The sequence below is a fragment of the Felis catus genome, chromosome A2 (genome assembly GCF_018350175.1).
Source record: "Felis catus isolate Fca126 chromosome A2, F.catus_Fca126_mat1.0, whole genome shotgun sequence".
NCBI lineage: Eukaryota > Metazoa > Chordata > Mammalia > Carnivora > Felidae > Felis > Felis catus.
The window spans coordinates 138,951,182-138,976,985 of NC_058369.1; the positions used below are offsets into that span (position 1 = coordinate 138,951,182).

The 25,804-nt window shown below is 37.3% G+C and overlaps 1 protein-coding gene across 2 annotated transcripts in view; it reads right to left on the minus strand.

The window, feature by feature from the left end:
• Positions 1-1,239: 1,239 nt before the first annotated feature.
• Positions 1,240-25,804, minus strand: part of FAM3C (FAM3 metabolism regulating signaling molecule C) — a 63,164-nt gene continuing 38,599 nt past the window's right edge. For both annotated transcript variants that reach the window (XM_003982983.6, XM_023250519.2), the window contains exons 6-10: positions 18,226-18,284; positions 17,041-17,091; positions 14,987-15,071; positions 3,978-4,104; positions 1,240-3,384 (exon numbers count right to left, since the gene is read on the minus strand). In XM_003982983.6, coding sequence (XP_003983032.1) covers positions 3,295-3,384; positions 3,978-4,104; positions 14,987-15,071; positions 17,041-17,091; positions 18,226-18,284 — 412 coding nt within the window. In that variant the 3' untranslated portion in view covers positions 1,240-3,294. The remainder of the gene's footprint in view (positions 3,385-3,977; positions 4,105-14,986; positions 15,072-17,040; positions 17,092-18,225; positions 18,285-25,804) is intronic.

Here is a 25,804-nt window from a genome sequence, read left to right on the forward strand (position 1 = left end):
AAGATCAGGGGTGCGGGAGAGGAGAGACCAGAGGTAGGACAGTAGTGAGATTAAGGGGCCTTTGAGGGGAATTGGGATTAACTAGCTATCATCACGTGACAATCAAAAACCAAGTATGCAACAGAAAGATCAAGCTGGGAAGAGGCAGCAAAATTCTAAGGGGTGCTTTAGAAAAGGTAAAATCTGGGGCACCTGGGTGGCTCAGTCAGTTGAGTATCCGACTTTGGCTCAGGTCATAATCTCACAGTGTGTGAGTTTGAGCCCTGTGTCAGGCTCACGGCTGTCAGCTTGGAGCCTGCTTGGGATTCTCTCTCTGCCTCTCTCTACTCCTCCTCTGCTTTGCAAACACTATCTCTCTCTCTCTCTCTCTCTCTCTCTCTCTCTCTCAAAAATAAAACAGGGGCGACTGGGTGGCTCAGTCGGTTAAGCATCCAACTTCAGCTCAGGTCATGATCTCGCAGTCCGTGGGTTCGAGCCTCGCATCGGGTTCTGTGCTGACAGCTCGGAGCCTGGAGCCTGCTTCCGATCCTGTGTCTCCCTCTCCCTCTGCCCCTCCCCTGCTTGGACTCTTCTCTCTGCCTCAAAATAAATAAACATTAAAAAAATTTTTTTAAATAAATTAAACATTTCTTTTTTAAAAAAAAGTGAAGGTAAAATCTGGTACGTTACTCTGCAGCCCTTAACTTACATGTACTGACTGCTGTCCGAGGCCTCGCTGAGGAGGGTAAAGCAGGAAATCTTTTCCCTGATCAACATGAGCAATTGTTCCTTGTCTATTCATTTTAAAAAGTATTCTACATGCATTTCTACTCTTCATACTCTAACTGAGCACAGCACATTTCTCATTCCTTCAGTTAAAAATGGGGTATGTCAACTGAACTATCATCTTTTGGGGAGGGGTTCAAATTAGAATTGTAAAAACTGTTAAAGTATGAAGTGCAATACAGGCTAAATGCTTTGAGTTTCATCTGGCATAATAAAATATTAGCTGATTCATTTTGAAACAAATACAAAACGTAGACAGAACACTGACGAACTTTAATCAATTTAAAGTCAGGAATATAAAGACTCTGGCTCAATTTTTCTTTAATTTCCCAAATATCACTTATTTTCCTACAGTCTTAGCTTAACTTTAATAGGCATACTATAACACACTTGTTCTGGAAAACAAAAATTTGTGATTTCAAATAAAAAGTATGCATCCCAAAGTCCTTATACACCATTTAATACACCAAAATGTCAATGCCAAATTTCTGATTTTAATAAAGAAAATTCTCAACATCAAATGAACATTGTTACATTTACAATGCAGACTTTTACAAGAGATCTGAAAATGAAACGTGGGAAAATTATTGCTTCTAAAGTTGGCACCATCTATACATGAACTGAAACAAAAGCAAACTGCACCGAAACTGCCACAGAACCAATCTTTATCCCTCCTTATGACATTCTGTACAGCTTCACAAAGCTACCGTCTTATACTTTTCACCTTGAAAGGGACGTCTTGCCATCTGGGTACTTAAATTCTATACGTATATCCTGAGGATATCAGTGTGTTTAAGCATAGGAATGTCTTAAACGTTCCATGTTGAGCAGTACAATGAATGCTTGACAAACACTAATGTGAAGTTTTGTAGGTATGTTATTTGGCCAGATAATACAACAAAACCCAACAATGCAAAAAATGCAACATCAATTCACCATCCCTGGACCTGGAAAAGAGCTATTCTTTAAATTGACATAATCTAGGGAAGTATTTTAAATGTCAAAATATACATGCTGAATGTGATTTTGCATATGAGCACCAGAAATCTGAAAAGTTTACAAAAATTCTATAAACGTATAAGGTGCATTTATTCTTGAATTACATTCATTTTGAGAAGAACCAGTACCCCAAAGCTCATTAATATTTAAGAAATAGCTAATAGTCTCCAAGTTGGCTTACAGCAAAATAAAAATACTGCCTTTAGTTTTTTTATACAAGTCATCTAAAATTATATTCAAAATTTAAGTGTTGCCTTTTATTGTGAATAGCAGTTTGATCATTAATTTATGTTCCAGTTTAAGATATTTCATGCACAACAGGTATTTAACGCCCTTAAAGTGTGTGTGTGTGTGTGTGTGTGTGTGTGTGTATACACACACACACACACACACACACATTGAATCATTTAGTTAACATCTCAAGTTAACAAAATTTTATGTAGAATTGGGTATGAAGTCATCTGAGGTCCAATAAAATTATTTTTTAAATGGTATCACTCCACTCAGTAATTACGACTTTTCTAAGTCCTTATATCTTCAGGCAAAACTGCTATTATGAAGTTAGATGAAGTGAATACAGAATTATTTCTTGGTTGACCATCAAAATAACTGTGATATTAAAGTATGCCTTTTTCTAAACCGCATGGTCAATGCTGACAACAGTTCATGTGGGAAATCTATGCCAGTGTTGCTCTAAATATACTGCCATGGCTGTCCTGCACTACGTGGTTGGGACAGGGAAGGGACGTGGCCAGCTTCCCTAGTTCCGTGGGGCTGCCACCCCCAGCCTCACTCTAAGCAGCTTCTGCGAAGTCGTTATTCACACCGCTAACACGAAATCCAGCAAACTACAGTCCTGAATACCATCTACATTTACATATTTACTTTTTTACTGTGTACATTTAAAAAAAGAATTCTGTTGTGCTTTTCACATATCTGATACAGGTTTTCATTTATTTCTAGGTTTTTTGGGAAGAGAAGAGAAAGACTAAGGAAAAAGGGCAGAGAGTCAGACTGTAAAGTAACATTACACACACAACTAGCCAAATATCTTTTTAATTTAAAAGATACTATCATTAAAAAGCAATATATATACATACATATATACATACATATATACGTGTATGTATATATGTGTATAAAAGAAAACAAAGTCTCCTCCCTAAAATCCAAATTATTCCATGATAGGTTTTCACAGCAACCAGTATACATACCAATATATTTTTCACAATCGGTTCAGTTATCCATCGGGTATGCTTTTAGAATTAAAGGATGTCATTACTGTAGCAGTCTAACTACTGTACTATTATTATGGAAATGTGCTTAGAAATGGTTCAGTGATTTGCTCATTATGATGACTATTTACAAAGGCATCTATTTACGTTAGCAATAAATAATCCTGATATCAAAAGGGATAATGCTCATGCACACACCGAGATGGCTGCATGCTCTTAAAGTATTTACACATAGCTCCTCTGTCACAGATCTGCCATTAATAATGAAAGTGCGTCTCCTTCAACTTCCTCTACATCAGTCTTGCTTCTGGGGGATGCATCCTTCCATCTCGACAACTTCGGGCCATCCTTCGTACTTGTTTGTGTCCTTATTGTTCTTGATGTGCTGTTGGAATACAATAGTAGGATACAGGGTTAAAGACCATTATGAACCGCTGCTCTACAGGAACATACTTCAGTGCACTCATTTCAGTAACACTCATGTCAGTGATGCGTGCACACCAGTTACTGTTCCAGACAGTCAATGAGCCACCCTTGGGGCCTAGCAGGCCTTCAAATAGCCAAAAGAACAAAACGTCGCACAAGTTTTCTAAAGGATCATCTGTTAGTCAAAAAGTGAAGTTTACGTTCTTCTAAGTTCTAAGGTATTTCTAAACTTAACTGATTATAATATCAAAAGCTCGATTAAAATCCTTAGTAATCGATGCTTCCCAATGGTCCTGATAAAAGCACTGATATGCCAATGCACTATCATATAGGAAAAAATTTTCCATGCAGAATAGAACTATTTTTAAATTTTGGTTTTAAAACAGTGCCATGGTTATTTCAAATAACTGATTACCAAGAGCTTATGAAAAATAATATGAACATATTTAATGGCTGCTTTGTCTAAGTTTCAAATAATTGGGATAGGAATATGCACTGTATAGTTTCACAGTTTACTTTTGTCCATTAATTTTGAAAGTCTAAGACACTAACCTGTTCAAAGGGGCTTTTTGTCTTGATGCCTTTCCCACCACAGAAGACCCAGTTGTCTCTAAAACCAAGATTAGTAATAGAGGTACTCCCCAATTCAGCAATGAGCCGCCGTGCCTCATCATTGAGTCTTAAAGAGGAGGAAAAAGAATAATACAATTAACACAGAGCACTAATATTATCTAAGTATACTGATTCACAAGGATATTAACATATAACATGAGATGAAATGAGAAAGTATCAGCTTAAATGAGAATATGAATAAAGAATTTTTTTCAGGGGCACCTGGGTGGCCCAGTCAATTAAGCATCCAACTCTTGGTTTTGGCTCAGGTCATGATCTCACAGTTTCGTGAGTTTGATCCCTATGTCGGGCTCTGTGCTGGCAGCACGGAGACTGCTTGGGGTTCTCTCTCCCTCTCTCTCTCTACCCCTTCCCCGCTTGTGCTGTCTCTGCCTCTCTCAAATAAAGAAATAAACTTAAAAAATTTCTTTTCAGAGCAACATTCCTACTATTTGAATTCTTTAGTGACAAAAGACATGACATCTAGCAATTTTAAGTTTATTCTACTAAGAAATACCTTTTAGATGTCTTCATCTTTACAATAATTCACTTTCATCTACATCCACCAAATAAATAAGGGATACCTCAGTGAGCACATGCCTACCTAGGTTAATACAAGGTCTTAAGCAAACAGTATCTTTGCAAAATTAAAAATCACTTTGAATTTCCACTAATCCCTCTGTCAATTACATTTGAAAAAAGGTAAATGCTGACAGGTATCGAGGTGTTTCAAACACTATGTTTTATTTCAAAGAAAATGAATCTTGAGAATAAGTATATAAATTGTACTTCAGTAAGAACTGCTGAGTGGTTACTTAGCAAAAATGAGTATCAACCACATAGCGGTGAAGTGCGGCCAACGACGACGAAGGGCAGTGGCAAAAGTTAACTGGTAGGGAAACAGCTAACTGAAAGATAGTGTTAAGAAATGTTGTGCGGGTTATCATCCTAATGCTGAGTATTCTCGGTCTCCTCTCTGTGTCACAAAAAGGAAGAAATTCAGTAGATACACGCTAGCTAGCTGTAGAGTTTAAGAGAGAGAGAGAGAGAGAGAGAACAAAAGATCGCTCAGGGCAAGGGACACCTGTGCAGGTATTCGGCAGTAGGTCCTATATATCTTCCAAGAGATGGTACTTACAGGTCACTTACAGACGTCTGTTCTGCTAAAGTCTGAGGCAAGGTAAGGTTTCTATTTGCAAACAGCATAAGGGGCAGTGAGGAAGGTACTTATTTACCTGACAGTGTTCTTTGAAACATCTTATGCCATTATCAGTCAACTCTTTTAAGGTACTAATGAAAGAAACACTAGGTATCAGAGTTCTCATGTAACTGTCGTGACGATGAATAAAATAATTTGTTTTAAAAAAACTGCATAAAAGAAAGAAGTGCATATATATTATACTTCCAGTTTATGCAAACCACATCTATGGGCAGTGGAGCTGGGTTTTTTTTTCTTTTAATTTTTAATTCCAGTGTAGTTAACATACAGTGTTAGATTCGTTTCAGGCGTACAATATAGTGATTCAACACTTCCATAAATTATCCAGTGCTCATCAGGACAAGTACTCTCCTTACTCCCCATCATCTATTTCACCCATGCCCCCGCCCACCTCCCCTCAGGCAACCATCAGTTTGTTCTCTGTAGCTAAGGGTCTGTTTCTTGGTTTGTCTCTCTTTTTCCTTTGCTTGTTTCTTAAAGTCCACATGAGTGAAATCATACAGTATTTGTGACTTATTTCTCCTGGCATTATACTCTGTAGCTCCGTTCATGTTGCTACAAATGATAAGATTTTATTATTTTTTTGTGGCTGAGTAGTATTCCATTGTCCATGTGTGTGCGTGTGTATACACACATATATACCACATCTTCTTTATCCATTCATCTATTGATGGCCACTGGGCTGCTTCCATATCTTGGTTATTGTAAATAATGCCACAATAGACATAGGGGTGTTTTTGTATTTGGGGGGAAACACACACTAGTGGAGCTGTTTAACTACAGCCTGGGTACTGCTGTTCTCCTGGAGGAAGTTCAGTAGAATCACTGAAAAAATCAGCTATAACCCTGGAATATTTAGACTCAAAAATCTATATAAAGTGAGGCACTTACAACCTGGTAAAATAAAAATAAATGAAATGCCTTTGCAAAAGAAACCCTGAAGTCTTGGCCTCTCTGAAGATTTTGAGACTTTCAGAGAATCAGGTGTACATGCTTCTGGCTTTCTTCCCGAAGTCTGCAGCCGTGTTTTCCTGCGCCCATCCTTACGTGAATTAGCCATCACTTTTCATTTGTTTGCTCGCTTAATGAGCAACCTGTATTAGAGGGACACTCCCTGAGTGCATTGCCTGAACCCTGTTTTCTGGTGTCCAAATGGTGTTAGGATGTCGTGGATTTGGAGGACTGTCAAATTCCACTTTTTAGTTTATCCAAACATTCTGTTTTCTGGCTACCTTCCTAGAACATTTTACTTGCATTACCAGCACTAGCAGGTGAATCTTGCTGCAATAAGAATAAATAGTACTAAAATGCAGAGGTTGGGCAGTAGGTTCACTAGGCAGCCTAGTGATGACCGCCTATAGAGGTTTTGGTGGTTTTGTTTATTAATTTATTTTTTTTGGGGGGGGGAGGGAGAGAGCGAGTGCATAGTGGGAGAGGGGCAGAGAGAGAGAGAGAGAGAGAGAGAGAGAATCTGAAACTGAATCAAGGCTCTGAGCTGTCAGCACAGAGCCCTATGCAGGGCTTGAACTCACAAACTGGGAGATCATGACCTGAGCTGAAGTCAGATGCTTAACAAACTGAGCCACCCAGGTGCCCCAGCAATACATTTAAAAAAAATTTTTTTAATGTTTATTTACTTTTGAGAGTGAGAAAGAGAGAGAGAGAGAGAGACAGGATGCAAGTGGGGAGGGCAAAAAGAGAGGAGATACAGAATCCGAAACAGGCTCCAGACTCTGAGCTGTCATCATAGGGCGTGACGCGGGGCTTGAACTCACAAACTGGGAGATCTTGATCCGTGCTGAGTTGGAAGCTTAATGGTCTTGAGTCACCCAGGGGCCCTGAGGCTCTGGGGTTTGAGTCACATTTACATCTCAGAGTAATTACCAATTGGCACCTCATGGGCTTTGGGGTTGCTCCTAAATAGCTGAAGGTGAAGTTCACAGATGCCAAGAGACTGTTTTATACGTAAAGTAAAAACTGCTTGCAAAGTCGGTGGTTTCTCCGACTGCAGGCCTGGCTCCCTGTAAAAAGTATGAATAAAATCTTCTTCATCTATGAATTTTATATCAATTAAGAAATATATTGAAGGGCAATCATTTTTACTTCCTTACTTCTGAATTTCAGAACCAGTCATCTTGATGTACATGAGTAAACTAGGCCAATTTAGCCAGAGATCCAGAAGCAACTTGAAAATGGCTTTGTTTTGACTCCCTCCCTTCATCTCTTTACTTCCTTTCCCATGAGAACACCCTGCGGTCCTGTGCAGAAGAGGGCAACAAAGCCGGCCTACGAGGGCTATCTTTAGAAAGGCCTAACAGCGGGTTGGTCCCCGGCTGGCAGCTGGACACTTGGATTTGGGGAGGGCTCCCCCCATTCCCAGAACTGCTCGGGATGGGTCACTGTGCCTGTTCTGCAGAAGCAAGGCTGTCTATGCTGAACACCTACTTTACGTCTGGGAGTCTGGAATCTGGGGATGTGTCAGGCAGAGGGTGCCTATGTGGCCAGTAGCCAGTAAAATCCCTGGACACTGGGTCCCCAGTAAGCTTTCCTACAAGACAGCATTTCACAGTGTTGTCACTGTTTGGTGCTGGAGGAATGAAGCCTGTCCTGTGTGGCTCCACTGGGAGAGGACTCTTGGAACGTGAGCCTGGTTCCCACCAGACTTTGCTCAGTGCGTATTTCCCCTTTTTGCTGATTGTGCTTTTGCTGCAACAAATAGCAGTCATGAGGCGAGCAGGACCACATGCTAGTCCTAGCAAACCCTCAAACCTGGGGTGGTCCAGGCGCCCCCACCCCTTGCCCCTATGAGTATCCACTACAGTTTTAGAACAAGGTAAGTTTCTCAGTAATTTCTAAAATTGTCTGCTTTGCCTACATAGAATTTGGAGGACTTCATTATTCCTTTCTGACATCTTTTGTTTTAGTAAAAGATGATTTCATGTTTCAAAAAGAAGTTTAAAATCATGCAACGTAACCAATATTCTCAGCACTTGATTCAATACACATTAGGTATCAAAATATCCCATTTCTTTATTTTTCAATGCTGTTTTATTTTTGAGAGAGACAGAGAGACAGAGCAGGAGCAGGGGAGGGGAGAGAGAGAGGGAGACACAGAATCCAAGCAGGCTCTAGGCTCTGAGCTGTCACCACAGAGCCTGATGTGGGGCTTGAACCCACGAACTGGGAGATCATGACCTGAGCTGAAGTCAGATGCTTAACTGACTGAGCCACCCAGGAGCCCTCCCATTTCTTTAAAAGCCAGTGTAACTAATATATACATAGCATAAATTTAAAAATATAAGCTTTTATTCTACATAGGACCCCCATGAGTGTATTACATTAATATTAATGTACATTAATATACATTAATCTCTACCAATGGTCTTAACTAGCAGAGATGTGAAAAATTTCAATGGACTACATTTTGTTTAAAATTAATTAAAAATTATCCTGTGACAAACAAGAAAGCAGAGACAGGGATCAAGTTTTCCTAGAAGAGATTCTACAGCTACACAGGGGCAATCTGGAGTACAATAGAGGAAGTGGGTACTGGAGAGGGGGCGACTCAGAGATCTGCCTCCATCTTTCCTGGGGAAAAAGGAGCCGCTGAGAGCCCCACGGTCACACCACCACAACAGGCCGATGCACCCTGTCTTGAAAAGCACAGAAAGCAACATGGAGAATTAATGTCCTGGGCTCAATGTGGACCAACAGGGAAGAAGCACTTGGGAAATGGAAGTGTAGGTGTCAAGAACTTTGGAAGAGAATCACCATGCTATCTCCGGAAACTGAAGAATAAGCAACGCCAGGTACAGGTGACCCCGGAGCCTGGACTTTAAAGAGAGCACATCATACAAAGTTCAGATTAAAAGCTCTTAGGAGAGAAGAGGACTCTTCAAAAACAAACCAAAACTCCCAATAATTTTCACTGTATGATTGCTAGCAATCCCAGAAAAGAGAAAGATAGGTTCCAAATTAGTGCTGCTATAGGAGTGTTCTCTGATGGGCTCAAACTCAGAAAAGCATCCAAAAATGTAGGGCAAATCATATTACTGATGGCAAAACTTTGAATACTACTACCAGGAAGACCTGTAGTGCTCAGAATAAGATGAGACTCCTAAAACTATAAAAGGCCACAGAAAGAACTTCTGCTACTAGGCACAAACAACGAAGTGACCCACTGTTTCACAAGAACAATATAGTATCGAGATCAAAGCATGCCTGTCCTTTCCAGGGAGGCAAACACTCTGATCAACATAAAAAGGGAAGAGTGGTTCAGGAATGTCTATATAAGTGCCTTAAAGTAAAGGGAAGCCTCCAGGCCTACACACATCACACAGTTAAATTCCGAGGAACTTATTAATATCATCTTCAAGGCAATGTCCATTATTTTAGAAGCATTATGGAAAATGAAGGTGCTAGATCGTTAAAAGTTACTCCAGTCTTCAAAAAAGGCAAGGAAATTTTTAGAAACAATGGTTCAATAGAACTACTTCCAATTCTTAGCAAATTCTAGAATGGATTACAGCAAGGAGATCCTGTGAACATTAAAAAAAAAAAAAAGGAGGAAGAGGAAAGATGGGGTAGTGAGGAGGAGGGAGAAATAAATCAAGCCAAGTTAATGTCATCTCAGGCATTTCACCATATAAAGAGGTTTTCGGGTGGTAGATTAGGCTACTGTAATTAGCATAGTTCATGAGTTTCAAGTGAGCATCTGAGAGTCTTAGAAAATAGCCTCTATGAATAAAATAATGAAGCAGCAGCTGGATGATATGCCTATTAGGGTGCACTGGCAGCTGTTTAAAAAACAGTTTCTGTAGATGATCAGTAGATGAATCCCTCGGAGGAGGCCCCTAGTAGGGTGGCACACTGCCCTTGGCGAACAGTTTCATCAATGACTTCGATTTAGACACAAGAACAACTCTGGAGAGACTACAAAGCCTGGATCATGGAAATCTCATAGGACAAATGTCAGAATCATGACCTAATGGGCTAAAATCAGCAAAATTGAATGTAACAAGGATAACAAGGGTAAATGAAGCCCTTCATTTAGATTAAACAAAAGCAAGTACTGAATGGGGAGAAAGACCTGACTTGGCAGTGGCTTAAAAAAAAAAAAAAAAGGTCTGAGATCAAATGAAATGATCTAAGAGTTTAACTTAACCAAAAATTCATGAGTCAAAAATGTGATATGACCATTTAAAGAAAACTAATACAATACTAGTCTGCATGAATATTCAAAGAAATGTAATCTCCAGAACGGTAAAAGCTAGCATCTCCCCTGCACTGGCCAGACCACATCTGGAGCCCTGTGTTTGATCTGGAGCACTCATTTTAAGAGAGCTGATAATCAACCAGAGAGCTGATGCCCAAAAAAATGCAGCCCAGAGGGTAAACCAACCCAGAAACTTAACATGATGAAAGGTGACAAGGGTCCTGTGTATGGTGCAGGAAAACGGAAAAATGAAAGAGAAATGCTAATTAGTTTCAAACATGAAGTATCAAATGATTTGGGGAACATATTTATTGCTCCATTTACCCAAGCTAAGTCTACCAGGTGGTATTTAGAAGGAGACCAACCCTGAGAACGTAATGTTTACTTAAGAATAATTTTTTGCTCTGTTCTGTTTCAGATAGAGCAATGATGAGATACTGGTGCCCTTCAGAGGTGAGCAGTTCAGGGGAGAGATTTGCAAACGAGTTCCATGGGAATTCCCCCCTCCCCCACCCCCAACCGTGGCTTGGATGCTTTGTCAAATGACTTAGGATCACTTACTTTAGGTCACCCACATTTAAACCTTTCACTTAGCCAGGAAGCTAACACATCATGGAGTGTTGTCTCCAAAAGGAGGGCTACGAGAGCAAAATTTAGCTTGCTCAAACTATTAAAGTTCTCATCACAGAAACAAATAATTTATTTTAGAAGGGTAGGTTGGGGGAGGGGGAGGAAGTAGGCATCATTAGAGATCTGCACTCTCCAAAATGTACCTTTTGTTAAATATAGTGGGGTTTTTTTGTTTGTTTTTTGTTTTGTTTTGTTTTTAAAATGGGCTTCCTTGTTACAATCAAGAAACACTGGGATAAACAAAGGTAAAGAGGTTTCCTCAGGGGCAAACTTCAGGGCCTTGCATTGTAAATCCCTGAAAGAGGCAAAATGCAAGGTGCCATCCCCCAAACTTATTTGACCATTACAGGTAAAGGGCTGGGATCCCACTAGAACACACTCTGGGAAGTGCTGTGATGGAGACCAATCGCAAACACTCTCACAAGTTCACTGTACAGCCAAGGAGCTCACTGCTGATAGCAATAACTGGGATCAGGCAGGGACAACTATGGAGAACCCATACCAACTCCCAGTCTTGCAGACAGTAGGCACATCCATTTCAAATTCTAAACTCTTTTGGGTATTGGGTATAAGCAGGAAAACAAACCATTCCTATGAAGTAAAATCCAGAAGCCTTATGGAAAGAAAAGTCCTTAACACATCAGTTGAAGCACAGACAGCTTCTAATCCCATAGAAGACTGGGTATACCACAGCTGATGAATCACACTTCAAATGTTCCACAGATACCTGCCAAGGTGTATGCTTCAATTCCGTTACATTTAATAGATGCAGATGGCCATTTATAAAGACTGCGTGTCCATTTTTGTATAAAGGACACAATACTTACAATTTATTTCACTGGTGTTTGGAAAAAGGAAATATTCAAAATACAAATTCATGTACCCAAACTGAAAATGCAGACAACTGAAATCATTTAAATATACAGAGGTTGAACCATATATTGGCTAAGTATAAAGACATCACAATTTATTTATTTTTTTAAATTTATTTTTGAGAGAGCGCACAGGGGAGGGGGACAGAGTATTGGGGGGGGGGGACAGAGGATCTGAAGCAGGCTCTATGCTGACAGCAGAGAGCCAGATGTCAGGCTCAAACTCACGAGCCGTGAGATCATGAACCAAAGTTGGAGGCTTAACCAGCTGAGCCTCCAGGCACTCCAAGACATCAAAATGTAGATTTCTACTTTTGCCTTACAGGCTGAATGTCTTCTGATTCTGCTCTTGTTATATATGATGGGCACCAATAAACGTCAGTTAAAGAAGAAATATCATCCTGTCTTAGTTCTTAGGTATCGCCACAATTTATCAGAAGAAGGGAAACAGGTCTGAAGCTGACAGCTATAATTATGAAATAACATGATGAAAAAGAGAGGTCATGTGTATCTACTCAGGAAAGCAAGGTTTTTAAAAATTTTTAAACCTCAAATTATACATGTAAACTATCTTAATCTATCAGCAAAAGCAAATAGCAAGTTACTTGTTTTTTCATAAAGAATACCTAATTACTTTCCATTTAGTTCTATCTAGCTAAATGGCAATGGATGCATAGATCAGTTTTATTTAACCTTCCATCTATGGATTTAACACATCCTTAGCTGAACCAGATAAAATGTAGTCAAAGAAAATACTTCCACTTTACTACATTCACAAAGTAGCACTGTTTTCTTAGTGCAAATCTGCAATAATGTAATTATACATTAAATGCAGGTACAAAAAAATCAATAAACAGACATGCCGTATTCCTTTGTGAACTTAATTTTGCAGCCTTTTCAATTAAAATCTGTAAGGGGTGCTTTTTATTCCTGATAAAAGTACCATACTTTTCATCTGGATAAAATATCATAGAAGGGATTTGAGAAACACTATTATTAAAGACTTCTTAACCACCCCAGAAAGGTATTAAGTACAGTTATTTTTATAAAATAGTTATTAAAAAACTGAAACAGTGTCTTACTGGGGAAGGAACAGAACAAAATGAACAGAACAAAAATTATAAAAAACAAAGTCAAATCTACATGAAAATAGGCATTCTAAGACACTGAGAAATAACAGATTTATTTTTTAAATTACATGAAAACAGGGGAGCCTAGGCGGCTCAGTCAGTTAAGCGTCTGACTTTTTTTTTTTAATTTTTTTTTTTTAACATTTATTTATTTTTGAGACAGAGAGAGACAGAGCATGAACAGGGGAGGGGCAGAGAGAGAGGGAGACACAGAATCTGAAACAGGCTCCAGGCTCTGAGCTGTCAGCACAGAGCCCGACGCGGGGCTCGAACTCACGGACCGTGAGATCATGACCTGAGCCGAAGTCGGACACTCAACCGACCGAGCCACCCAGGCGCCCCATGCGTCTTACTCTTGATCTCTGCTCAGGTCATGGGACTGAGCCCCATGTCAGGCTCTGAGCTGACAGCACAGAGCCTGCTTGGGATTCTCTCTCATCCTCCCTCACTCACGCACGTGCGTGTGCTCGCTCCCAAAATAAACATTTTTAGTAAATGTTCAATAAATAAAATACATGAAAACAGTGAAGTTGCTGGAAGAAGAAAACGTACTAAATATTTAATTTGGATATAGGAAAACACTTCAAGTATAAAAGTAGAAGAAACTAAAATGAAAAATCCATACACTTGACTAAATAGGAATTAGTCTAAACCTTGAAAGTCAAAAAGCACCATAAATTGACAAAAAAAAAACCCACAAAGTAATATATTTTAACATGAGAAATGGTTAATATCCTTAACATATAAAGGTCCTTACAAATCAATGAGTCAACCTAAATGGTCAAAAGACAGTTTACAAGAGAAAGAGCCAAAAACACTTGTGAAAAAAAATGCAGTCTCAACAATAACCAAAGAAAGGCACATTAACAAAATCCCTTTCCAAAACTTTTAGAATTGGTAACTTTTAAAAAATTAATAGTCAGCGTCCTGAAACTTATGAGAGCCATGTAAAATTGGTACAAACTTAAAAAAAAATCTGTCTTAAAGAAAGAGATGATTGTTCAAAAATGTTTAAGATAGTACATTTTTCTAAGTATGAACACTTGAAATAGCCTGAGGATCCAGCAGCAGGTATTTGATTAAATAATTTTTAAATCATGACACATGTTTAAGGGCTATGCTAGGCAGACATGAACAATTTTGTTATGAAAGCTATTTAATGTTATGGGAAAATATTCACCACATAAAGAAATTAAAAGGTATGCTGTAAATGCTAGCATTCCAAATGATTAAGATGAAGAAAATATGTGTATTAAGGAAACTGGAGATGGAAACTAACTTATCAATGGTTATCACTGAGTAGACAAACTATAACTTGTTTTCTTTGTGCTTTTCTGTATTTTCAAAGTTTTACAACATGTACAATTTTAAGAAAAAAGTTTTATATAAAAGTTTACCATGCATTAAATATTATGAAAAACATATCACACTTATTCCTTCACAGTTAATGCCACTTCTAGGAACTTACCCTAAGGACATGATTACTTAAAAGGATGTTTATCGAAATGTTATTTATGATACAAAAATTTTGGCAATAATAGGAAACTTTCAAATAAAGGTGGGGCCGTGTGATCAACTCTTGGTGGGCCATGGGAAATGCTACTGAAGAATCTTAATATTAGAGAAAACTATTTAAGGTTGCTAAAATTAGAATATAAAAGGGTATAACAAACTTTAGGTACTATGTGGTTCTAACTTTATGACCATATATGCATGATAAATACAGAGAAAGACAGAAGGAAGCAAATAAAAAAATGTTAATAGTGTTTATCTGGAATTTGAGTACTTTGCTCTGCTTTATGTATTTTCTTTTCATTGAAAATGTATTGCTTTTATAACTAATTATAGCTCCAAAAATTGTATAAAATTTTAAGTTTACATACTTGGTTGCTCCATCATCATATGTTCCCATTAAGACTATTGTTCCATCTTGTATGGACTTCAGAAACTCAATAAATGGGGCCACATCTGGAGAAAAAGAAAGGATTGATGGTTTGGGGGGATTTTTTAGTGACTAAGTAGCCATCACGATGATCTCCTAAAAGTTAATAAACTAAAACATGAAGTATTTGTAAATCAATAATTTCAAAAGTAGAGTAACCAAAAGGGAAATAAATCTTATGAATAGGTTAAAAATGAAGTTTGTCCCTTAATAGGATCCCACCATCAACTTAGAATTTCCTAATCCTGATTCATCCTATGTGTCTTTTGTACTGACATTCCACCAGGGGCTAAATGAAAAAAAAAACACATGGCAAAGTCATATTAAAGCATGACTTATAATTTAAAGAAAGAAACTTGGGGTGGGGGCAGAAGAAAGCCTCAGGGATTCCCTGGGTATATGTAAAATGGTTTGGGTACTTATCTAAAAGGACACAGAGCTTTTATCTAATTCATAAAAGGCTCTGCAATTTCTCTAAAAATTAAATACACACACGCACGCACACGCACACACACACAGACACACACACACACCCACTGATTATGATCCTCTGGGCATATCTTGGGAGAGGAATGAAGGCTATATCTAATTATGGCAAATATCACAGTCATTACCTGCTTCGTCTAGTGCACCAAGATTCACAAAAACTTAAAAATAAACCACTTCAGTGACTACAAAGTGGTCAGAGGTAGATCAGGTACTACCAATCGTTTTATATCTTGAATGCTCCAATATCAGGTCTCTGTGCAGTCCCCAAATCTAACACTATTTCAGAACTGGAACACTTCAAATTTACTCAGTTTCTTCCCATAGCAGATTCCAAAGACGTCCTCTAACTGCATTCTTTTTTGTAATAATAGCATTTTCAATTCTGAGAAAATGTACAGAGTAGCTAACAAACCATTTCCTTATAAATGCAAAGATGGAAGTAAACTGCACCTATTTCTTCACTTGAAGAGTCTTTTCGGCGTTCGGCAGTAATTAATCTACCATCTACAGTTGATGAAACTGCAGAGCTTCTAGTCACGTGGCTGATTTCAACAAGGGTTTTGGAAGGGTGTTTCCCTGTAATAAGTTTTGGTGGGGCCAATTATGCCGTGAGAGTATAAAACTGATGGTAGCATTTTAAGTTTACACCATTTTGACAGCCGTGAAAAGTCCTAAATAAAACATTGCATCTCATTACAAGCTGAAGAAATACTAGAAAAGGTGAATGGTTTGAAAGCCTAACATAAACTTCAAGACTAACAGCTACTGGCTTCTAGGGAATCTATTCAGGGAATGGAAATGAGGAGGTGCTAGGGACAGCCTCATGCTGATATATGTCCCAAACCAACACCTCACAAAAGAATCCAAAGATAAATCAGTGTTGGCCTTCCATCAGATCTGAGGAAGAAATGTCTTTGAGGCACACTCTTGTTCAAGGGGCTAGGTCCTCACTTCTGCATGCTGGTAAATGACTTATACCTGTTCCTTGAGGAACTTCCACATTAGGAAGATACTGGTGAATCACTCTACGTGCAGTGAACTATAAAGAACACTCTATTCTTTCTCTCAAGTACTTATCTACTTTAATAATAATCCTGGTTATAATTTATTTTAGCGACTAAAAAATACGCAAAAAAATTAATTTTAAGTAAAAGTGCTTAAATTGCTTCTGCCCTTCTCTAAATTACTTCTTCCTTTTTAAAAAGTTCAGTCAGAAACCTAAAGGATCCAAAGCTTTCAATTAGTTGTGCTGCAAAATACAGGACTCAGATTTTTAAAATCTAAATTTTTGTATTATTGCTCCTAATTACACAATTTCTATAAAAAAGCAAAATATACGCAATATGACTAATGACTTAAATACAGATAGATGTTTAGTGAAAAGAAAAAATGAATGAACACAAAAATACCATTATCTTCTCAGTAATGAGCTATGTTATATTGAGGAGGCTTAAAAAGTCAGTCAGTGCTACAGCAACAGAACAGTTACATGTTACCTATACTTACCTCCTCCCCACATGTCAAAATATTTGGTGTCTAATACTTCTCCTGTTTTTCCTGAAAGAGATGGAAATCGTATCAAATTAAACAATTGAAATATACTCCTACACTGTATGGGACAAATGATCTTATCCAATGATGGGTGTGAATTCATTTACAAGAAAGAGTTATTTTGAAAAAGGCTTAAAATCTGAACTGTGTGCATCTGAAATATATTTCTAAAAGAGTAACTTTTGGATAAATTAAAATTCTGCACTTTCTCACTAATCTTTAAGCCAAGGAGCAGCAACCGAAGTTCATGAGAGACCGTATGTAGACCGCTCAGATTCAGGTCGATATTTTTCATTCTTAGGTGTTGCCACTGTCCCTTATTTAACAATCACCAAAAAATATGTAAGCCTTTTACAAAAAGATTAATTGATGCTATTTTCTATCATTAAAGTCATCTTTTAAAATTTTTTCACCTATTTCCCTTTTAAAGTGTATTTTTTTTTTTTGCTATCAATTAGACAAACACGTACAGAGCTTTTTACCTAAGTAAATGAAGAAAGTAGAAATGCAGAAACTTATCTTTTGTGAAAGAAGTAAAGAATATTTTCCTATACTACGAACTGGGTAAGGTGGCCGTGGTTCCTAATCGCCCCATTACAGCCTTACAGGGTTACTGTACCAGAAGGAAAAGACAAGCATGCAGTTCCTTATTTCACGGGTTCAGATTTTCAGATTTGATTTTGCAAGAATACTTGAGATGCTCAGGATTCAATGAACTTTCTTTCACTAATGAACTTACATGATGAATGTGGATAATACTGAAAAGTTACAGTTAATTTTTACTCTTCATTCCTCTCCCCACCCCTCCCATTAGTCCATCACCCTCTGTCATTCACACACCCTCATCATGTCAATCTATCTTCATTTTGTTAGATTTCACATTCCTCAGCATTCATCAGTTTCACGTGGGAAGCTCTCCACACACTGCACAGCAAGTGGGAGGCTTCCAAGAAAGCATGCTATAATACTGGGACACGGTGTCTCCCCCTACAGGTGGTTTTTGTGGATGAGGGTGGGAAAAGGGCTTTAGGGTCAAGTGTGGCACTTTCTGACCTGATCCCTTGATATTAAGGTGCATTTTACTTTGGGCCACATGAGTATCCACTGATCACATCTGTAAGCTAAAATAATTATTCTTACCATTTGCCAAGGCAACATTGATCCCTCTTCCAACGTTATTCTTAACGCCACTCATTAAACTGAAGGGGAAAAGTCAAGACAAATTTAGAATTAGCTATTGTAAATAAACCTAGATCAGAGAAATAAAGCAATGTCAAAAAAGAGTTGGGGATATTATATACACACACAATTGTTTAATAACTGCAGTGGAGATTAAAAGGTCTCTACTACATCACAGGAGACAGTCTAAATTTAAATAATTTTAAAGCAATGTCCTTAAATAAGAATTCACAAATAGATATATTAAAATGTATCAGGGCCCAAATACTATTTTTTGCTGCTCTTTTGTGTGATGAAATGGCATTTTAGAAAATCTTTAAAACATGTGGACATTACGCACATATTTTGCACTATCCTCTATGGATCAAACAATAATCTCTTTTCTACTTTTTGCAATATCAATGTGACATGAAACAGAAGTGAGATGCTTTTATAATCTGAAAACCAGAATAATGGTGAACATTCTCTTAATCATTATCAATGTAAAATTTCTCTACACTCAGAAGAAGGAATCTTGTATGCATTTAATTGCGGCACCAAACCACACTCACTCGTACTGTTACAGCTGAGGTAATCACCATCCACGAGCAGCTTACAGACCACCGGGATACTGTGACATGGAAGGTAAGAGTGGAACACTGGCTTGTGTCGGTTCGGTTTGCTGAATCAGCATTATTACACTCAAACTGTAGGTGTCTTTAATTCTAAAAATTCAAGGTAATAGTGATACTGCCGGTGGTGTGCTGTTCAATGATTCACAACTGGTTTGCGGTTGGTGGAGAGGGGCAAGTATGCATATGTGAGAATACACACAGACACACACACACACTCACATGTGGTACATCTATACACACACACACAGGGGCCTATGTTTATCATGAACTTTTCTGATATAAAAGATTTGTTCCACACAATTTCACAGGAAAAGCTGTAATACTCTACTACGAACCCCACGTGGCCAACTGATTCTCACAGAACGTGTTGATTTTCATAGAACTCTTATCTGTAGCTAACCTATGGTTGCAAGTGATGGATGAATGCAGTTTGAACACAAACCTTGGATGACATTTCATTTGAAGAGTAAGACAAAGGAAAAACTGAAATGATGAAGGTATATGTTGGAACTTCACTTGCCTGTCAATGATGTGAGTGATGTTTTTGTTGAAACACATATTAAGTTTTAAATTACTAGAAGACAACTTCCTTCATTTTTTTGTGCTATTCACAATGTAAGAGTTACTGACATAATATACTTTTAATCTGCATAGTTAACATTTTCTTCCTCTTTCTTAAGTCCAGACCTTGAGTCAGCAAACTTCTTCTATCAGGAGCCAGATAAGTAAATAGCAAGAGCAACCACTAAAAAAGCTCTACAAAGAAATACACTCAAAAAACACTATAAATATATCAAAAAGAAATTTTAAAAAATGTTCATGGAACTCATAGAAAGCCAGTAAAAGAAAACAGGAAAAAAAAAAAAAAAAAAAAAGAGAACAAAATATAATAAAATGGCAGGCTTAAGTCCTAACATGTCAATAATTATAATAAGTGTAAGTAGTTTAAACATACCAAATAAAGACAGAAATTGACACAGTGGATTGAAATAGGACCCAACTACGTGGTGTCTACAAGAAATTCTTTTGTTGAGGTACACTAGTATATAGGTATATTGAAGTATATTTTTAATTGACAAAAATTGTATTTATTTAAGTATACGATTTGATATACACTGTGAAATATTTACATCAAGTTAATTAACATATTCATCACCTTCATTACCACTTGTGTGTGTATGGTGAGAACACTTAAGAGCTACCCTCTTAGCAAATTTCAAGCAAACAATAAAGTACTGTAATATAGTCACATCATTGTATATTACATCTCAAGAACTTAATCATCTTGCATAACTGAAACTTGGTACCCGGTGACCAAAATCTCCCCATTTACTCTTCCCCCAAGTCCCTGGTACTCACTACCTCACTCTCTGCTTCTATGAATGTGACTATTTTAGATTCCACATAAGTGAGATCAGGCAGTATTTGTCTTTCTGCATGTGGCTTACTTCACTCGGCATAATGTCCTCCAGCTTCATCCATGTTGTCACAAATGGCAGACTTTTCTTCTTTTATTTGCTCAATAATATTCCATTGCGCATATATATGCACCACATTTTCTCTATCCATTCATCTGTCGACGGACATTTAGACTGTTTCCATCTTACCTACTGTGAATAATGCTGCAGTGAACGTGAGAGTGGATATTTCTTCAAGATTCTGTTTTTAATTCCTTTGGACATACACCAAGAAGTGGGATTATTAGATAAGCCAGTTGTTTTTAATTTTTTCAATAACCTCCACCCTGTTTTCCATAATGGCTGTATCAATTTACATGCCCACCTACAGTGTAAAAGGGCTCCCTTTTCTTGACATCTTCATCAACACTTGATGAAGTGTTGACGATATCTGATATCTTCTGTCTTTCTAATGACTGCCGCTCTACCAGGTGTGAGGTGATTAACTCATTGTGGTTTTGATTCACATTTCCCTGATAATTAGTGACACTGAGCATCTCTTCATATACCTGTTGGCTATTTGTATCCTTTTGAGAAGTGTCTATTTAGGCCTTTCACTATTTGATTAGGTTATTTGATTTTTTTGCTAGTGAGTTGTAGGAGTTCGTTATACATTTTAGATATTAAATATCCTAGCAGATAATATGGATTGCACATTTTCCCCCATTCTGTAGGTTGACTTTCTGTTCTCTTGATTGTTTCCTTTGTTGTGCAGAAGCTTTTTAGCTTGATGTAATCCCATTTGTCTATTTTTGCTTTTGCTGCCTAGGTTTTTGGTGTCTTATCCAAAAAAATTCATTGCCCAGACCAATGTCATAAAGATTTTTCCCTGGATCTTCTTCTAGTAGTTTTATGGTTTTGGGTCAAAAAGCTCACTTAAAATATAATGATACAGGTAGGTGAAAAGTAGAAGAGTAGAAAGAGATAAATATCACATAAACATTAATCAGAAGAACACAGCATTACTACTCAATAATAAAGAAATAATCCAATTTAAAAATGGGCAGGGTTTGAATAGACATTTCTCCAAAGATATGCAAATGGCCAACAAATAAATGAAAAGATATTAAAGATCATTAACCATCAGTGAAACGCAAATTGAAACCACAAGGTACCACTCAGCACCCATTAGGACGGCTGTAACCAATAAGTTAGATAATGACAAGTGTTATATGTAAAAACTGGAAACCTGATACACTGCTGTCAAAAGGCAAATTAGTGCAGCCACTTTGGAAAACACTCTAGCAGCTCCTCCAATAGTTAAGCATAGAATTACTATGTGAACCAAAATCCACTCCTAAGCATATATACAAGAAAAATGAAAACATGTCCATACAAAACCTGTATACAAATATTTATAGAAACATTATTCATTATATAAAGAAGATGTGGTGTTATATATATATAATGGAATATTATTCAGCCATCAAAAAGAAAGATATTTTGATATCTTCAATAATATGGATGGAGCTAGAATGTATTATGCTAAGCAAAATAAGTCAATTAGACAAAGACAAATACCATAAGATTTCACTCATATGTGGAATTTAAGAAACAAAACAGATGAACATAGGGGAAGGGGTGGGGGGGGGTCAGTGCGGAGAGGAGGGAGGGAAACAAACCATAAGAGACTCTTTACAATAGAGAACAAACTGAGGGTTGCTGGAAGAGGAGTGGGGGGGGGGGGATGAGCTAGATGGGTGATGGGTATTAAGGAGGGCACTTGTGATGAACACTGGTGGTGTAAGTTAGCGATGAATCACTGAATTCTATTCCAGAAACCAATATTGTACTGTATGTTAACTACTAAAATTTAAATAAATTTTTTAAAGAAAGAAACATTGTTCACAATAGCCCAAAAGTGGAGACAAACCAAATGTCCATCAACTGATGAATGAATACACAAAATGTGATACATGTACACAATGGAGAATGAGTCCATCATAAAAAGGAATGAAGTACTAATCAAACCAGAACATGGATGAACCTTGAAAACACTCTGCTAAGTGAGGACACTGATGACAAAAAAGTTACCTATCATGTAAAACCTTCTATATAATATGTCCAGAAGAGGTAAATCTATAGAGATAGCAAATGAAGTGTGGCTACTTAGGGCTGGTGGGGGGCAGGGGAGAACGGAGTGGAAGGGGATGGGAATGGGGTGGAAGGGCAATAGCTGAAGGACACAATTCCTTTCTGAGGTATAAAAATGTTCAAGGGGTGCCAGGTGGCTCAGTCGGTTAAGCATTCGACTTGGGCTCAGGTCATGACCTGATGGTTTGTGAGTTTGAGCCCTGCTTCAGAGCCTCTGTCTCCCTCTCTGCCCCTCCCCTGGCTCACGTATGCACACTCTCTCCCCCACCAAAAAAAACAAAAAAACAAAAACAATAAAAAACCTGACTGTAGTGTACCTGTGAATACACTAAAAACCACTGACTGTATACTTTAAATGAGTGAATGGTACAGCATGTGAATTATATCTCAATAAAGCTGTTTACACAAGGGAGTGGCTATATAATCATCAATTAAATAGACTTCAGAGCAAAGAAAATTACCAGAGACACAGAGAGAGACACATAATGATCACAGGGTCACTTTAGCAAGACACAGTAAACCTTAATGTGTATACAGCAAACAACTGAGGTACACACTATGTGAATCAAAACCAGACAGGAGAAAGAGACAAATGTACAGTTACACTTGGACATGTCAACAGCTCTCTCTCAACAACTGACAGACAGAAAATTACCAAAGGTACAGAAGAACTCAACCACAGCATTAACCAACGGGTCTACCTGACACTTAAAGAACATTCTACCCAACAAGGGCAAAATACACATTTTTTTCAAGTGTGCATGGAACATATACTAAAGGTAGACCATATCATGGGCCACAAAATAAACCTCAACATTTTTAAAAGAATTGAAATCATACCAAGTGTGTTCTCCAACCACAATGAAATCAGTAACAGAAAGATAACAGGAAAACCTCCAAACACTTGGAAACTAAAGAACATAGTTCTCAATAATCCACAGGTCAAAGAGGAAGTCTGAAGGGAAATTAAAAGACACACAGAAATGAATGCACATACAACTTATTAAAATTTGTGAGGCATAGCTAAAAGAGTACTGAGAAAGGAATTTATAGCACTCCACGCTTAAATTAAAAAAGAAAAAGCTTCAAATTAATCACCTAAGTTCCCATCTCAAGTAACTAAAAAGAATGCCATAAACCTAAAACAAGCAGAAGAAAAAAAAAAAAATAAAAAGATGAGAAATCAATGAAACAAAAAGCTGGTTCTTTAAAAAGATCAATAAAATTAAACCTTTAGTAAGACTGACAGAGAAAAAAAGAGAAAACATAAATCACTAATACCAAGAGTGAAGTAGGTTATCACTATAGACCCCGCAGACATCAAAAGGATAAAGACTATGAACAATTTTACACATGTGAATTTGACAACTCAAATGAGTTAGATCCAATTCCTCAGAATAAGCTAACACAACTCATCCATTATGAAATAGATCGTTTAAATAGTCCTGTAACTATTAAAGATAGTGAATTCATAGTTTATAAACTCACCTCACCAGAAAATCTCCAAGCCTAGATGGTTTCACTGGAGAGTTCTACCAAATGTTTAAAAAAAGAATTAACACTACTTCCACACAAACTCTTTCAGAAAATTTAATACTTCCAAATTTATTTTATAAAGCCAATATTACCATAATACCCAAACCAGAGTAAGACATTACAAGAAAACTACAAACCAACATTAATATACAGGCAAAAATCCTCATTAACAAAACATTTAGTAAGTAGAATTCAGCATTATATTAAAAAAAATCATGAACTATGACCAAGTCAGGCTTAGCCTACAGAAACACAGTTATTTCAATATTTGAACAATTGATATAATCTACTATATTAATAGGTTTAAGAAAAATCACATGGTCATCTCAATACAGAACATGCGTTTGACAAAATTCAACACCCATTCATGATAAAAAGTCTCAAAACTCCGGTAATAGAGGACTTCCTAAACTTGATAGAGAACATCTACAAAAATCTACACCTAACATCATACTTGATGGTGAAGGACAACACTTTCCCCTTAAGATGAGGAACAAGTCAAGTATGTCCATTCTTACCATTACTATTCAACATAGTACTGGAAATCCTGGCCAAAGCAAAAAACCAAGAAAAGGAAAGTAACAGAAGTAATAGAATTAGGATAAATTAATTCAGCAAGGTTATAAGATACAAGACCAACACACGAAAATCAACTGTGTCTACATACTAACAATGAACATATAAAAACTGGAATTAAAAATACAAAGACATCTACAATTGCTCAAAAAATGGGGACACTTAGGTATAAATCTAATAAAGTATGTATAGGACTTGTAAGCTGAAACCCACAACATGGTAATGAAAGATAACAAAGAATATTTAAAGAGAAACGCCATATTCATCAACTGAAAGACTCAACATAGTAAAGATGGTCAATTCTCTCCAAAAATCAATATACAGATTTAACACAACTCCTAACAAAATCCCGGCAAGGTTTTTTGTATACAGAGGCAATGTTATTCCTTAATTTTTTTTTTTTTATTTATTTTGAGAGAGACAGAGAGCACATGCACATGTGTGTGCGTGTGGGCCAACGGGGGAGGGGCAGAGAGAGAAGGAAAGAGAGAGAAAATCCTAAGCAGGCTCCACACTGCCAGTGCAAGAGCCTGATGTGGGGCTCAAGATCATGACCTGAGCCGAAGTCAGATGCTTATCCAACTGAGCCACCCAGGTGCCTCAGAGGCAAGGTTATTCTAAAATGTATATGGAAAGGCAAAGAAATTAGAATAGCTAATTTTGAAAAGAAAGAAAGAAAGAAAGAAAGAAAGAAAGAAAGAAAGAAAGAAAGAAAGAAAGAAAGAAAGAAAGAAAGAAAGAAAGAAAGAAAGAAAGAAAGAAAGAAAGAGAAAATGGGAGGAATCATTCTACACCACTTAAAGACTTACTCTATAACTATATAATCAAGAGCATGTGGTATTAGTGGATAAATTAATGGATCAATGGAATGAATGGAGAACCCAAAACCAAGTGGAACAAAAAAAAATGCACCAGTGTAAACACAGCCAACTTATTTTTTAACAAAGGAGCAAAAGCAATTCAATGGAGGAGGAAAGTCATTCCAACAAATTGAGCTGAAGCAACTAGATATTCATAGGCCAAAACTGAACCTCAACCTACATCTCGTACTTTATTCAAAGATTAATGTAGGATGGATCACAGATTTAAATATATAAACATAAAACATAAAACTAAAAGCTTTGGAAGATCATACAGAGGAAAATGTTTGAAACCTACGGTTCGGTAAGTGAGTGACAGACATGACACCAATCCATAAACAACAAAGCACATCCATGAAAGAAAAATAAATCAATAGACTGGAACTTATCGAAATTAAAACCT